The sequence below is a fragment of the Sceloporus occidentalis genome, unplaced genomic scaffold (assembly GCF_023333645.1).
Source record: "Sceloporus occidentalis isolate IW3139 unplaced genomic scaffold, rSceOcc1.0.p SCAF_1, whole genome shotgun sequence".
Classification (NCBI taxonomy): domain Eukaryota; kingdom Metazoa; phylum Chordata; class Lepidosauria; order Squamata; family Phrynosomatidae; genus Sceloporus; species Sceloporus occidentalis.
Window position 1 is genome coordinate 17793369 of NW_028316981.1, and position 14901 is coordinate 17808269.

Sequence of the window (14901 nt, forward strand, 5' to 3'; positions counted from 1 at the left end):
CAAACCTGTTATTTGTTGTTTTTGTTTTTGTTGTGTGTCTTCAAGTTGTTTCTGACTTATGGCGCTCCTAAGGCACACCTCTCATGGGATGTTCTTGGCAAGTTTCTTCAGAGATTTGCCATTGCCTTCTTTTGAGGCTGAGAGAGTGTGGCTTGCCCAAGGTCACCTAGTGGGTTTACACAGCCGAGCAGGGATTTAAACCGTGGTCTCCAGAGTCATAGTCTATCACTCAAACCTCACTGTATCACACTGGCTCACTATCATGGGGGCTTTCGTGGCATGAATTGGGGGTCTTTTGGGAAGGTGGCTTGCCATTGCTTTCGCTTGAAGCTGAGAAAGTGTGACTTGGCCAGTGGCTTTCTGCAGCCAAACATGGATTTAAACCCTGGTCTCCAGAGTCCTGGGTTGCATCTACACCACAGAAATCATTCAGTTTGACACACTGCCATGGTTACATGTGATGGGATTCTGGGATTAGTAGTCTGGTGAGCTATTTGGCCTTCTCTGTTAGAAGAACTATGGTGCTCCTGCCAACCTACAAATCCCAGGATTCCCTGGAACCATGACTGTCAAGGCGGTGCCAGACTTCCTTAATTCTTCAGTACAAATTCTATCCTAGTTGGATTAGGTTTATCTGCCTTCAGACCACTATGTCATACTGTCTTGTGCTTTAACTGCAATGATTCTATCTTTGGGAATCCTGGGATTTGTAGCTTGATGAGTGGCTGAGAATTCTAAATGGCTCTCCCTTCCTTCACTTCAGTTTCCACACAACTTCTTAATGCTTTTGTTATTTATCTTTTTAAAAATAAAAAGTGGTCCCTTTTGGCTCCCCCTAACTTGGGGGAAAGACAGTCTCCTGTGTCTTAAAGCATTATTAAGGATGGCTCTGTGTTGATATGGTGGGTCAGTGATAGAAAATAACAAATTGAAAATTGATTGATAAACATAAAGGAATTAAGTTACTGTTGAAATTTGAAGTCAAGTCAATCCTTTATGTTTATCAGCAACTCAAATGACTGTGCAGGTAACTGGTTATTTTCTGGAATGAAGTTGTTGATTTATGGATCAATTCAATGAGAGGTCATATTAAAATATTAAACAAATTTTACATTTCTAAGCTGGTTGTTGACCCTAAAGTCTTTTTTTTTTTTGCAGGGGGGAGGGGTTTTTTTTGTTAGCCTCTTAGAACTTTATCGCACCCGTTTTTTTCTCCATTACAGGTACGGAAAATGGACACTCATGCGCGCGCGACCTGTCAAAAATGGATTTTACTGCATGCCAAAGCATTCTCCAAAAGACCCTGTTCTGTGCCCTGGCACCAAGCTGTCCTGGTTCAGTGCTGAAGTGCGTGAAATATTCTGGTTGAAAGTCTTCTGACTGAGGAAAATGGTGCCTGTCAGCACTGAACCAGGACGGCTTGGTCCCGGGTACGGAACGGGGCCTTTTGGAGGATGCTTTGCCGTGTGGTAAAATCCGTTTTTGACAGGTCATGCACATGCACACGAGTGTCCACTTTCCGTACTCGTAACAGAGACAAAAAAGTTCTTAGTGTTGGGAAATTGCAATGGTTGTTATGATTCAAACTTAAGTGTAGTTTCAGTGCATTGTGGTGCATTGGTTTGAATGTTGGGACTATGACTCTGGAGGCCAGGGTTCGATTCCCCACTCGACCACTGGATGACCTTGGGCAAGTCAGACTCTCTCAGCCTCGGCAAACCTCCTCTGAACAAATCTTGTCAAGAAAACCCATGATAGGGTCACCTTAGGTTTGCCATAAATCAGAAATGACTTGAAGGGACACAACAATAACAAGGTTGCATGATCTAAGACTAATATATAAGAATAATATAAGAATATAAGAATAGTTCCAATAAGATGAAGTATGTTAACAGCTTTTGAGGTTAACTTTTCCAGTTAACTGACCCTTCCTCACCCTGTTTCTAAGCATAATAAAGAAACCAGGCACCTTTATATATAAAATCTGGAGAACTTCAGAAAGGCCTAGAACCACAAGGGGAATAAAAGCACGGATGATATGCTTCACCTTTATTGTGGGAAGGCTTTAACTGGGAATCTTAAATGGGAATTTAACATAAATTGAATAGTTATCTTGTTACGTCTGTTGAATTAGATTTCCTTTTGTTATTGACACATAACAGGATGCATTAAGCCTTTCCTGCTAACTTTCCGCATTTGTGTTTGTGCGTGTTGTGTGCCTTCAAGTTGTTTCCTTATGGCTACCCTAAGGTGACTCTATCATGGGGTTTTCTTGGCAAGATTTGTTCAGTGAAGGTCTGCCATTGCCTTCTTCTGAGGCTGAGAGAGTGTGACTTCCCCCAAGGTCACCCAATGGGTTTCCTTGGCCGAGTGGGAATAGAACCCTGGTCCCCAGAGTCCTAGTCCAATGCTCATCCAAAATCCCACAAGACCGTCAGATTAGGCAAAGGTGTTAAAATCATACAGGAGAAAGAAAAAAAGGGGACTCTGTAAGTCCTAGGCCTGTATTTGGTCCAGATGTTGTGGTGGTTGTCCTCAGGTCAGATGGTATAGAAGGGTATTCATGCAGGTGGGCCCCTCTTCCTCCTGGCCATGTGGATACTGGGAGATTCAGTCCAAGACACTCAATGTTCACTTGCTAGCAAAGGGGGCTTGTAGCCTCACAAAGGATTTGAGACAAACAGGATCTCGGAGGCAGTAGCTTTTTGTTGTCTTGCTAATGGCATTTAAAGTTGATTTCCTGGGCTTAATCTTTCCTTGTGCTTATAGCAACAGTGGATTTGTTTATATGCTGGGCATCCATTGAGGTTTGGTTCCAGGTCCCCTCACCTCTGTGTATACCAATATCCATGGATGCTCAGTTCCCATTATACACAATGGCACAATAAAATGGTGTCCCTTATATGAAATGGCAAAATCAAGCTTTGCTTTTTTTTCTTGGAATATTTTTTTTAAAATACATTTTTAAGCCATGAATGGTTGAATCCGTGGATACAGAGGGCCAACAGTATTGCTGAATTACAATCAGCTCTCTGTAACCATAGGGGTTGTTCCCACTATAGTTTAAACCGGATTGTGATCTGGTTTAAACCACGATGGTTCCCACATAATTTGCATCCCTGAAGCTCCTCAGAAAGGGGGGGGCATGGTTTTTACCCATTTTTACTCATTTAATTCGTGTCAAAAAGACGCTGGTAAAATGGAGTGTTTTTTGGGCTGAATTGATTTATTTGGAAATAAATAAATTCAGCCCAAGTGGGAACCAGGCAGAATCTAATTGGATTCAAATCTGCCTTGGTTCCCACTAGCAGCGGCTTTCTTGGCCATACCTCCATGCTCCGTCCTCAGTTCTCCATCCTCCTGGTCCACCTCTCTTTTTCCGCCTTTGTGTGCCTCAGTCCTCCCGGCCTGCCTCTCTCCTCCACCCCCGGTCTGGGCAGGAAGGATGGAGGGAGACATGGCGGGGAAGCCGCAGCTGTCACTTCCTGCACTGATTCTTGAAACCGGCGCAAACATAGTGGGAACCACAAGGTTTGCTGAACCGGTTTCAGGAAGCAGTGCAGGAAGCAAATCAAGAGGTAAGTGGGAATGAGGCCATAGAGTCCTATCCATGGCCTCATTCCCCACTATCCATGACTTGACAATATTTTAATAAGAGAGAAATTTCAAAAAGCAAACCTCAATTTAGCCATTTTATCCAAAGGACATCATTTTACTACGCCATTGTATTTAATGGGACTTGAGCATCCACAGAGTATTCCTTTGCACTGGCTGTCCTGACTGGGGTTGATGGGAGCTTTATTTCAACCCTAGCTGGAAAGTTACATAGTGCCCGTTACAGACTTATGAGGATAAGTTTCCAGAAAACCCCTCTAAGGAAAGCAAAGTCCAAGATCCCAAGTAGCTTGTCCATGATCTCAAAATCTTCTTCTCTGTTACAGGAATTCTCTCTTGCTTTTGACTTTGGGAGCAACATGCCCAAGAAAAAAGATGTCCCCTTGCTAAGAAATCTGTGCATGGAGAGTATGGCTCAAAATATGAGGCGCTTCTTCTTGGTCAGGGATTTCAGGGTCTACCGCCTGGGTAAGTACCTCAGCTGCTGCTCCATTGGAAGGCCTTCAGCACACTAGATGGCTGGCACACAACCACATGGGTACTTCTTTTTTTTAACCTCCTTGACGTCCAACAAAGTTGAGTACAGTCAGCCCTCCATATCCACAGAGTCTTTGTCCATGGATTCATTCATCCGTGGCTTGAAAATATTTTAAATATAGCTTACAAAAAAAACAAAAAACAAAAAAAACACCTTGATTTTGCTATTTCACTATACCATTGTATTTTGATATCCACAGTGTTCTGAAACGAATGGCAACACTTTGAGGACCACACCAGGTGACACCCTAAGGGTGTGTGTGTGTGACACCACTGCTCCTCAAACATCTGCCCTTGGGTGAAACAGGCTTTGGCTGTCCATTTAAAAGGCTGAAGAGATGAGATGAGTGGGGTGAGGCTTAGTGGGAGGAGAAAGGAAAGGCCCCAGTTTTTAAATTTGACATTTAAAATAATTATTTAAAAGCATAACATTTTACCAAATTTTGCTTCAGCCACACCTTTCCTGTCATTCCTGGATTTACAGGATGTGTGTCTCCATGTTCTCATTCAGCATACTGGCAGGTGTACTTTCCTCCACCCACTTGATTCTCTTACTCAACTTAACATCTAAACATATTAATATCAATATATGTAGAACAAAGTTGGAATGTTAAGACAGCAGTCAGGAAGAGTAGCCTAGTGACATAGAGGGAAGACACAGAGCAAGAGACCAGCTTCCAGAAAGTGGTTGAGCACCAGCAGAGAGACACTGGGGGAAGAGTCTGTGGCTGCATCTGCACTCCAGAAATAATGCCATTTGACAGCACTTTAACTGCCATTGCTCAGTGCTGTGGAATTCTGGGATGTATAGTTTGGTTAGATACTGTATTTTGCTTTCTTTGTCACAGAGCTCTGGTGCCACCACAATCGACAAATTCCAGGATTCCATAGCATTGAGCCCTGGCAATTAAAGCAGTTTCAAACTGCATTATTTCAGGAGTGTGCCAGCAGCCTGTTAGGAGTTAAGTGCAGAATTGTTTACATAAAGTTCTGGGTTTGTGTTCTATAACTCCTGCTTGAGACCTATTGATAACTGGAATTACATGAAATAATATTCTCTTCCCTAGCTGGCCACTGTGTTGAGGAGCTGCTCCAGTTAATGGGAGAGGAGGATCTCCTGACCTCTGCAATGCTGCATTCTCTCCTGTTGCCACAGCTGACTCAACTGGACCTGAGTATCTGCCCAGCACTGGTGTGCAAGACCAGCGTCGAGATCATCATGATGTGCTGCAAGGCAAGCCAGGGATGGGAGCTGGCCAGGGGTTTCTCAAGGAGTATAAAATTGCACATGGTGTACAATAACACCAAAAATCCTCAAAACCGTGATACCTTTATGGGACCAACCAAAATGCACAATATCATGAATTACAGTGTGCCTGCGCCATACGCGGCCTTGAGCATACGCGCTCAAGCCGTGGCGCGTGCGCGGGGTGGAAGGGGCGGCGCGTCCCATTCAATTGAATGGGCACGCGCGCCCGTTGCGCCCTGCGCGCGCCCACATCGCCGCACACGAGCCCCATTGTTTCCAATGGGGCTTGAGCATAGGCAGAATTCGCCTTACGCGGAGGGATCCGGAACGGATCCCCCGCGTAAGGCGAGGACGGACTGTATTTAATAAGGATCAACAGATCAGACATCAGATAAACATTAATCATCAGACATACATATACACAAATAACATAGAATTAGCATCAAATTATAAAAGTAAATAATATTAATTGGGAATCCAATTACAAAGTTTACTCTTCAAAAATATGAAATTAAAAGTGTAAAATCGTTTTATAAAACTTTAAAATACCATTTTATGCCGACAGACCATTGCTGCTGCACAAAAGCTGGGCACTTCAGTTGTTACTGAGGGACACTGATCTGCCAGCAAATAGGATACATAAAACTTATCAGTTCTTCCAGGAAAACATCTAAGAATTGGATAAATAAAAATGTAACAGTAACCATTATAAAAAAAGCAATATAACAATACATGTCCTACTGTCTCCACTGTGTCAGTTCCACAAGGGCATATGTGTGGATCATAGAGAATATTGTTGTATTTCCCTTCCAATAAAGCTGAGGATAAATCATTAAATTTTGCTAGAGCGAATGCTTTCCTGTATTTTGGAAGGGTTAAAATATTCAAATGGTTAGACAACAAAAAAAGCATGACCATTATATCTAAAATCAGGGCATGTGGTGGCTGCTTTTACACGGTGTTGAAACTCATTATCAATAATACACTGATGACTTTCCTGTTTTGCTTTCATATAACCCATTGCCAGAGTAGTGGTTTGTGAATACTAAAGTTAGGATTGTACATGCTAGATTGAAATGAACTCAAGAAATAGTATGTATGCACAACATGTACTACACAGGATAATAAAAATGACCAGTCAAAATTAAGGTTTTTTTTCCAATTCAGTTTCCTTTTATTAATTTCACCCACAGCAGTGGTGAGTTTATACCCCCCACAGTCACATCTGGACCTGTGGAGAGATGCATTGGTTATCAAGGGGAAAAGTCAGAAAGTAAGGGCTAAATAAGGTAGAACCATGTTAAAGAAAGCACTTTGCTTAGACATTGAAAATGTTATAAGTTCCTAGTGATTTCAAGTTAAGTTAAACATGTACAAAACATTGAGTCATGTTGCAAAACATCTTGACATATTCTACTGATATCCCAGTGTTCTTGCTGTTATCATACTAAGCTATAAAGAATAAGTGTAATATATATAGTTTTGAAATAGTGCTTGCTGCTTTTTGGGGAATTTGTTTGTTTGTTATAGTTTGGCTGCTGCTGCAGCATATTTTTGTAAGAATCCTATATAACTCTAGCTGAACTGCTTGTTTGGTGTAGAACCCAAGGCCACCAAGCTAGCATCTGACTGGCGCTGTCATGGAATAAAGTGCTGTGTTCAGTAACAGCAGTTATCAGAGTCCATTCATGAGCCTGAGTTGAATGGTAAAGAGCTATTCATTTAGTAACCCTTTCATGCTGTGGGCCTGTGAACCAAGGATTCCACGGAATTTTTGAAAATTTTATATTTTTTGAGTAGTAGTATGCAAGGGGTGATGCATTTCTTGATCTATTAAAAAGTTTGTTATTGTGTGCCTCTTAGATGTGTGCCTTCCAGTCATTTCTGAGTTATGGATCTCTTCTGGCGGGCATATCCACCTGACCTGCTATAGTTGAATACTCCCACTCTGATTTGATAATATGGAAAACAGATGACGATTCAGATGCTTTAATTCCCTTGTCGCAACACTGCTGGTTGATTAGTATTGTATTGTATAATATTGTTATATAATGTTGTTTTTAATCTGTTGTGCACTTTGCAATTTGTATTCTCAATATTGATGTGATCCCGCCTCGATCCGTAGGGAGAGGCGGGAAATAGAAATAAAAATTATTATTATTATATTATTATTAAGTTGAACCTATCAAGGGATTTTCTGGAGCTGAGAGTGTGTGACTTTCCCAAGGTCACCTAGTGGGTTTCCGTGGTCAAGTTTTTAAGGATTGTTATTATTGTTAATGTACGTTTTTAATCTTCTATGTTGTTTGCGCTTTGGTGCATTCTGTTAGCCGCCCTGATCACCCGGAAGGGCGGGGTATAAATAAAATTTTTATTATTTTATTATTATTATTAAGTGGGAAACCAAACCTTAATCTCGAGAATCGTAGTTCCAATGCTCAAACCACTACATCACACTGGCTCTCTATATTAAAAAAAAGTTAGCTAATCTATTTTGAAAAATTATGTCAATGTTATTTTGTCAACAACATAAAATATATATTTTTAAGTTACATCAATGTTGTTTTGTTAACAACTACGTACATATAATATTTTTTAAAACCATATAACCTGACCTGTGCACTGGAGGCAGAGGTCAAAACTGACCCCTGCAGAATTGTCCATACCAGTGTTATGCAATATAGACAAGCCTACTGAGCTAGGAATGATTGGCTTCTGCTCACTTTGCAGCTTTTGCCAGCAGGCATGAGACTCTATATCTGTGATAAAAGTGCCTATAGAGCACATGTTAACTGAAGAAGGAAAAAGAGAAAAGGGTGAGGGTACATGGATGTCTTTTTGCCTGGCCAGAGGGGTGATGGTGGGAGCATGTCTTGTTCATGCTTCTTAGAAATATACCCAAACACAGTGGCTTGCATTTGTTTACTGGTGTTCTTTGTTTTCTGACACAGAATTTGTCCTCCCTGGATCTTGGTGGCTGTACCCAAATCCCTGTGGATGCTCTAGTTGACCTGGTGAAAAGTTTGCCACACCTCACAAGATTAAACCTCTCAAAGACTCAGTGCAACACACAAGTATTGGCAGCTGTGGGCTCCTGCTGCTTTGGGCTTCATGAGCTTGATATCTCCCTGTGTGAGGATGTGACCCCAGAGTCTCTGCTTCATCTAGTGTACAATCCTGTCGACCGTGTTCTTTGCTGCCAGGAATTGCAGACCCTTCGGGTTTGTACTTTGATGCCCTCCACTAATGAACATGAGTTGGTTTGGGTCCTGGCCTTTGTGCTGCTGGCATTGCCTAACTTGAGGCACTTGATTCACGATTCAGTTGTAGAGGCTGTGTGTCTGATCTACTACCAACATTTTAGCCATATCCGGATATTCCCAGAGTTTCCTTCTCTGGCACTGCTGGCAAGAGGCAGGATGCCCGACACAAATGAAGATAGTTCTAGACTGTCACTGGCCCTTAGGGAAATATATGCGCTGGATGAGTATTCCTGGTCTGTGGCTTGTACTGTGTGCCCCCACCTGGAAGAAGTATCAATGTTCCTAAGAAACAGCCCTAATTGGGGTCAGAATTTCTTGTCATGGGGCTCTCTTGTCCATCTGACTGTCAACTGCATGGAAAGGAGGGACATACAAGAGCTTTGGCCTGTGACAAAAAACCTTGGGGCCCAGCTTCACGTCCTTGCAGTTGAAGGATTTTCCTTGGAAGATGAGCTATCTCTCTATACCTTGCTGGACCATTGTCAAAATCTTAAAATGTTGAGAGTTACTTTTTTCTCCCCAGTGCAAGATGACCATGTCCAGGTGAACAAAGATGATGCCTTGAACTTTGACATTAGCCTCCCTCCCCTCAGATTCCCTCAGCTTTCCAGTTTTTACTTGATGCATGGCAACACAGAGAATCTGCTGTCTACCCGGCATGCCAAGGTTTTGGAAACAAGTCTTACCTTTCTTCTTAAATATTCCCCAAAATTGGAAAATTTGGATCTGATCTGCTTAACCCTCTCCCTGGATGAAGTGTTTCGAATGGTGTTGACACCTACTCAACCGGCTCTCCAACAACTCAAAAAGCTCACCTTGGTCCAAGATGATATATCCATGTACACTATTAACCTGCTGTTGTCCTCTAATAATCAGCTAAACTACCTCAAAATGGACAACTGCTCAAATATCTGTGAGCAAGACTATGAAGATCTCCTTCAGAAAGTTGATGAGGAGAGCCTTGATCTAAATGTTGAGTGGGAATGAAAATCCCTCCCCTCGAGCCTGTGGTAGCAGGTCCATCTCTGGGGATGTGAAGAATCTCCTGCCTTCCTGGCTTTATATTCCTACTCCATCACCTAGAAACCTTGGATCTGGTTTCTTTAACTGTTTTCCCAGATTAAACAATTGAGAAGGTGCTGGCAACCCCCCTGTTTTAGCTTTGGGGCTGCTGCTTCATTTGAAATTTCTGATAGCTTTCTGTTGTCCTCAGAAAGCCACCTGAACTCTTTTGAAGCTGGGCATGTGCTCAGAAACCTGAGGTGGATGAGGAGAAGGTCGGCAGCCCTCCGAAAAATAACCAAGGAAGACTTTGATCTTCATGTCTTGAGAACACAACCCCCTCCCCTCCAGTATGTAGTGGCAGGTCCCCTTCTGCTGGAGCCAAAATAGTCTTTCTTAATTTTAATAAAGTTGGGTTTGGTTATACAAGTGTTGACTGAACTATATTGGGAGTGCAGAAAAGATGGGTGCTTATTGGGGATCAATATAGCTGCAGGCCAACAAAGACTGTGTGTTTGTGTGTGTATGTGCACACACACAGGCACTTACTGTCAAGGGTCCTTATCTGGGTTTAGAGGTATGTCATCCAATCCTGGATGGTGTTACATTCCCCCTGAGAGACTGTGTTTGCAGCATGGGATCTGTGTTTCTGGATCAGTCCCTCCAAATGGCATTTCAGATAGATGCGACAGCAAGAAGTGCTTACAATCAGCTTTGGCTGACAACACCAATTGCACCCCTTCCTAGAGCTGGAGGACCTAAAGAGAGTAGTGCAGGTACTGGTAACTTTAAGGCTCGATCACAATTAATTTTGAAACTGGATTTTATTGCATGCACTGGGGGCCAGGCGAGTGCAAACCAGCTGCAGCCCAGGTCCCAGCCACGTTTATCTGACACCTTTTCAAAAATGGCAGACTCTCCGTTTTGAAAAGATGCCACATAAGCACAGCTGGGACCCGGACTGCAGCCAGGTTGCACTTGCCCAGCTCCTGGCACATGCAATAAAATCTGGCTTCAAAATTAAATGTGGATGGGGTAAGTTGCTTTAAACATCATATGATAAACTCCCTATTCTACAATGGGCTATGTCTGTACCAAGTCTGGTAACTTCAACTAATTCAAAATATAGTTCAAAATATGGCATCCAGATTGATCCTTCTTTGGAGATCTTTAAACAGAGACTGGCCATCTGTTGGGGATGCTTTGCTTGTGAGTTCCTGCATGGCAGGAGGTTGGATTGGATGGCCCTTGTGGTCTCTTCCATCTCTATGATTCTATGATTACTGGAACATCTAGGAGTGATCACATTGCCTCAATATTAAGGGCACTCCACTGGCTGTCAGTTAGTTTCTGGGCAAGGTACAAAGTCTTGGTTATTACCATTAAAGCCCTATATGGTTTGGGTCCATGTTACCTTCAGGATCGCCTCCTCCCATATAAATTGCCCTGTATGCTTAGGTCTTCTGAGGGACATTTACTCCAGTCAAGCAAGACTAGGTTGGCAACTGTCAGCCAGAGGACTTTTTCTTCAGCTGCCCAGACTTTGGAATGACCTCTCGGAAGAGATTCAGCAGCTGAATACACTGATTTCAAAGAGTTTTAAAGACTACAGTTGTCCCTCTATATGCATGGGCTTGGAGTCCATGGTCTCGCTGTTTGTGGGAGGAATGGGCTACTATCTTTAAAATGGGTGCCTGTGCCCAGGCGCAGCCCTGCACACACACCATGGACACATGTGCTATTATACTCTATGGGACTCTCATATATGCAAGTTACCATTTCCACGGGGTGTGTGTGTCCAAAACAAACTCCCAACATCTGCCTTGTGGCAGATATCAGCTGTGATGTTCACCTGTCTCACTATAAAATGCAGAAGACATGGGGTGAGTGGAGTGAGACTCAGTGAGAAGAAAAAAGAGAGGCCCCAATTTTTAAAAAATTAAAATTTTAAATTATTTTAATTTTTAAAAAGTGTTTTAAAAAAACATTTTCATTATGTTAAAATTTTCTTAAAAATGAAATCTTGCCAGATTTTCACTTTACCCACATGAGTTTATGCAAATGTAAATACATTTGGATTGTGTGTATGAGACTGTAATTTAAAGATATAATTTAAATTGTTCTAATTGTTTATGTCGTAACTGTTGCCATTATATTCAGTGGTATGCGGGAATTATGATTTCTGAGTAACATTAATATAAAAAACATTGCTGAGGGTTCTATATGGAGTGGTATGGGAGGAGGTCAAGGAGTGTGTGACACTATGGTGGTGCCAACCCTAGTGATGCCACTGGCTCCCTTATTCAGCATGTCTGAACAGCAAAACAGAGAGAAAAAGGGAGAGCAAATACACCTGTTTCATCCACTACCCTTAACTTTTTTAAAAAAGGAAAAGCAGAGATCTATATGTTTGGGGAGCCAGCATAGTGTAGTGGTTTGAGTGTTGGACTACAGCTCTAGACCAGGGTTCAAATCCCAGCTCAGTCATGAAACCCACTTGGGCAAGGCACACACTCTCAGCCTCAGAGGATAGCAATGGCACATCTCCTCTGAACAAACCTTGCCAAGAAAACCCCATGATAGGTTTTCCTTTGGATCACCATTGGTCAGACACGACATGAAGGCACACAACAACAACTATATGTTTGGACACCAAAATGGAACTCATAGGAAAAGAGGAGGCTGGTGAAAGAAAGAAAGAAAGAAAGAAAGAAAGAAAGAAAGAGAAAAAAAATCCCTGGGTCCTTTTTGGAAGATGTTTTCAAGTGGTGTCTTAAAGGTTGCAACTTGCAAGTGAATTTATTTACTTAGGTAAAGATTCTGACCTGGTTCCTTCATTTCACATGTGCAGATTGTTAGTTTTGAATAAAAGGGTTTGCTGGAACATGTTGAAGTGCTCTTCTTTCTTCTTATGTAGGAACCTTTCCCTATTCTGTCTGTTATCTCTGCCACTGGAAGCAAATTTTCTGTTAAAGAAGCAATGCCCAGGAACTCTAAAGGTATACCTGTAAAGTACAGAAGAAAACTCTTCTCCAGCACTCTTGATGACCAGCATAAGCTAAGGGGGAAAGGAGATTTTTACTCATATGAAGTCAGAATTAGGGAAGGAGAGGAGAAGGAAGGCTCTTAGAGGGGAGGCTGATAAGCCAATCAGATTTATCACACAGATGTCTCTACTCTTCCCTCCCTCCCAACCTGAACTAAATTGTCCAAGTGACCTACAGGCAGTTTGACTTGCGACAAGACAAGTGAAGAAGGCACACTGCACAGAAGCTGAGGTTGGTTGCTTTTAAAATTTGGTCCATCTGAGCAAGAGTGGGGGTTTGGAGGAAAGAGGGATCCTGCAGGTTGGTGGTTATTGTTCTGGGACACATTTGTAAACCAAGAGGAAAATCATCTCACAAGAATTAATGCCTGCCTGTCCCATTTATAATGGAGAAGAAGACTTGTCTACCCCCCCCCCCCCCCCGGTTGCAGGATTGTGTGTTTCTGTGAGGCAAGAGCCTATGCTCCCCTGGTAGCACTGCTACTAGTAGGGTTTCCAACATTAGGCAAGGTTTCTCGGAGGAGCCAGATGAAATGTGCCATATGGGTACTGGGCAGCAGCAGTAGTGGAGGGTGGCACTGGTAGAGGGTCGCTCAGAGACAATGGCGGCAGTGCCATAGTGAACACTTGTTAGTACAGTGGGCCCTTTGAATCTGCTGAGGTTTGGTTTTTGGAATTTGTATATATTTTTGTATATTTTCCACCTGTGGATGCTTAAATTTGTGGATACGGACGGCCAATTGTACTGTGCAGAAGAAGGCAATGGGAAACCACTTCTGAATGTCTTTTTGCCATAAAAACCCTATCATGAGACAATCCCAAATGTACAGAGTGACTTGGAGGTCTCTCATTTGGAAAGTCACCATAAGTTAACTTGATAGCACTTAAGAAACAAGTTGTAGCTTATACAGTGAGCCATCTTAACTCTCATATTTGGAGAAAAGTCAGGATATGAATTAATTAAAGAAATAGCCATGAATTATAGCAGAGGAGGAAGGATGGGTGGGTTCACATGCCTGAAAAAGTCAAAACAAGGAGGCAGGAATGAGGGGTTGTGTCTACATGTGCGTGTATGTGCATGTTTTGAACATGTACTTTTCATTACAAGCTGCATCTTCACTGCTTGGGCTCTCCATGGAGGCAAATTTAACATTCTTCCTCCCTGCTCTTGAGGTTGAGAACTAAGGAACCTATAACATGGGGTAAAAAACCTGGCTTACCTTTCCCAAATTGAATTCTAATTTGGGAGGCAGCTGGATCCTATCATACGTAAATCGCTGGCAAAGTCGCTGGCCAGATCCAGCCCGGATGCAGCCTGGGTTGAAGCCATGCCCAGCTGGCCCTTTTTCGAAAATGGAAGCTTTCTGCTTTACAAAATGGCCGCCAAAGCATCTCTGTGGACCCGGGCTGTATTCGGGTAGCGATTTCGGTGGCGATTTACTTATGATAGGATCCATCTGCCTCCCAAATTAGAATTCGATTCGTGAAAGTTAAGCCATGTTTTTTACCCCATGCGATAGGGTCCTAAGAGAGAAATAGTGAATTACTGCATTTTTTAAAAGTTATTTTATGAAAGTTAATCTAGGTAGGGCCTCCCCAAAAGTCTACCACATGAATTCCCCATTTTGGCCATTTTCTGCCTTGTTTTCCTGAGTTATCCTGTCATTTTATGACTTTCTTCAAGTCATAAAACTGCAGAGGTAGTCCTAAAACAAATTCTAAAGTGCACGCTGTGGTAATACCCTTAACAGATCAACCCTAAAGGCCCAAAATTGTCTGAGAGTTTCAAGGTAACATGCAGACTAAACAATAGTAATGTTGTCACTACCTCTTTTCCTTGTAAACATTTTTTAAAAAGCTTTTATTAAAGATTTATTTAAACAATTACATCACATTTGAACAAATCCCATAATCCAGCAAAAGTCCAACACTGCTCTTTCATCCCTTGTTATAACAACTCCAGGAGGGACCATATTACCCTGGTTCTAAAGTCCCTCCACTGGCTGCCCATTAGCTTCTGGACCCAGTACAAGGTGTTGGTTATCACCTTTAAAGCCCTAAATGGCTTGGGTCCAAGCTATCTCCGGGACCGCCTTCTCCCCTACAATCCTCCCCGCTCACTCCGCTCCTCTGGGAGAGGCCTACTTCAGCCACAAAAATCTAGGCTTTTGACTACCTCCCAGAGGGCA

General features: G+C 42.5%; 1 protein-coding gene across 2 annotated transcripts; it reads left to right on the forward strand.

The window, feature by feature from the left end:
- The first annotated feature begins 3974 nt into the window (after nucleotides 1–3974).
- On the forward strand, nucleotides 3975–9651 carry LOC149321006 (uncharacterized). Of its 2 annotated transcripts, none has more exons than XM_089489077.1 (3): nucleotides 3975–4092; nucleotides 5190–5386; nucleotides 8353–9651. In XM_089489077.1, exons 1-3 carry the CDS (start codon nucleotides 3975–3977, stop codon nucleotides 9649–9651), a joined length of 1614 nt encoding a protein of 537 aa, XP_089345203.1. The 2 variants fall into 2 exon arrangements, with proteins under 2 accessions (XP_089345203.1, XP_089345213.1); XM_089489087.1 differs by having other exon boundaries at nucleotides 3975–4083; nucleotides 5220–5386.
- The last annotated feature ends 5250 nt before the right edge of the window (nucleotides 9652–14901 follow it).

Excerpts from the sequence above, each read along its gene's own strand:
- LOC149321006 (XM_089489077.1), top strand. The coding sequence starts at position 3,975 with ATGCCCAAGAAAAAAGATGTCCCCTTGCTAAGAAATCTGTGCATGGAG. Across the intron at positions 4,093-5,189 it reads CTACCGCCTGGGTAAGTACC|AATTACATGAAATAATATTC; the intron begins TCAGCTGCTGCT and ends ATTGATAACTGG. Across the intron at positions 5,387-8,352 it reads TCATCATGATGTGCTGCAAG|AATTTGTCCTCCCTGGATCT; the intron begins GCAAGCCAGGGA and ends TTTCTGACACAG.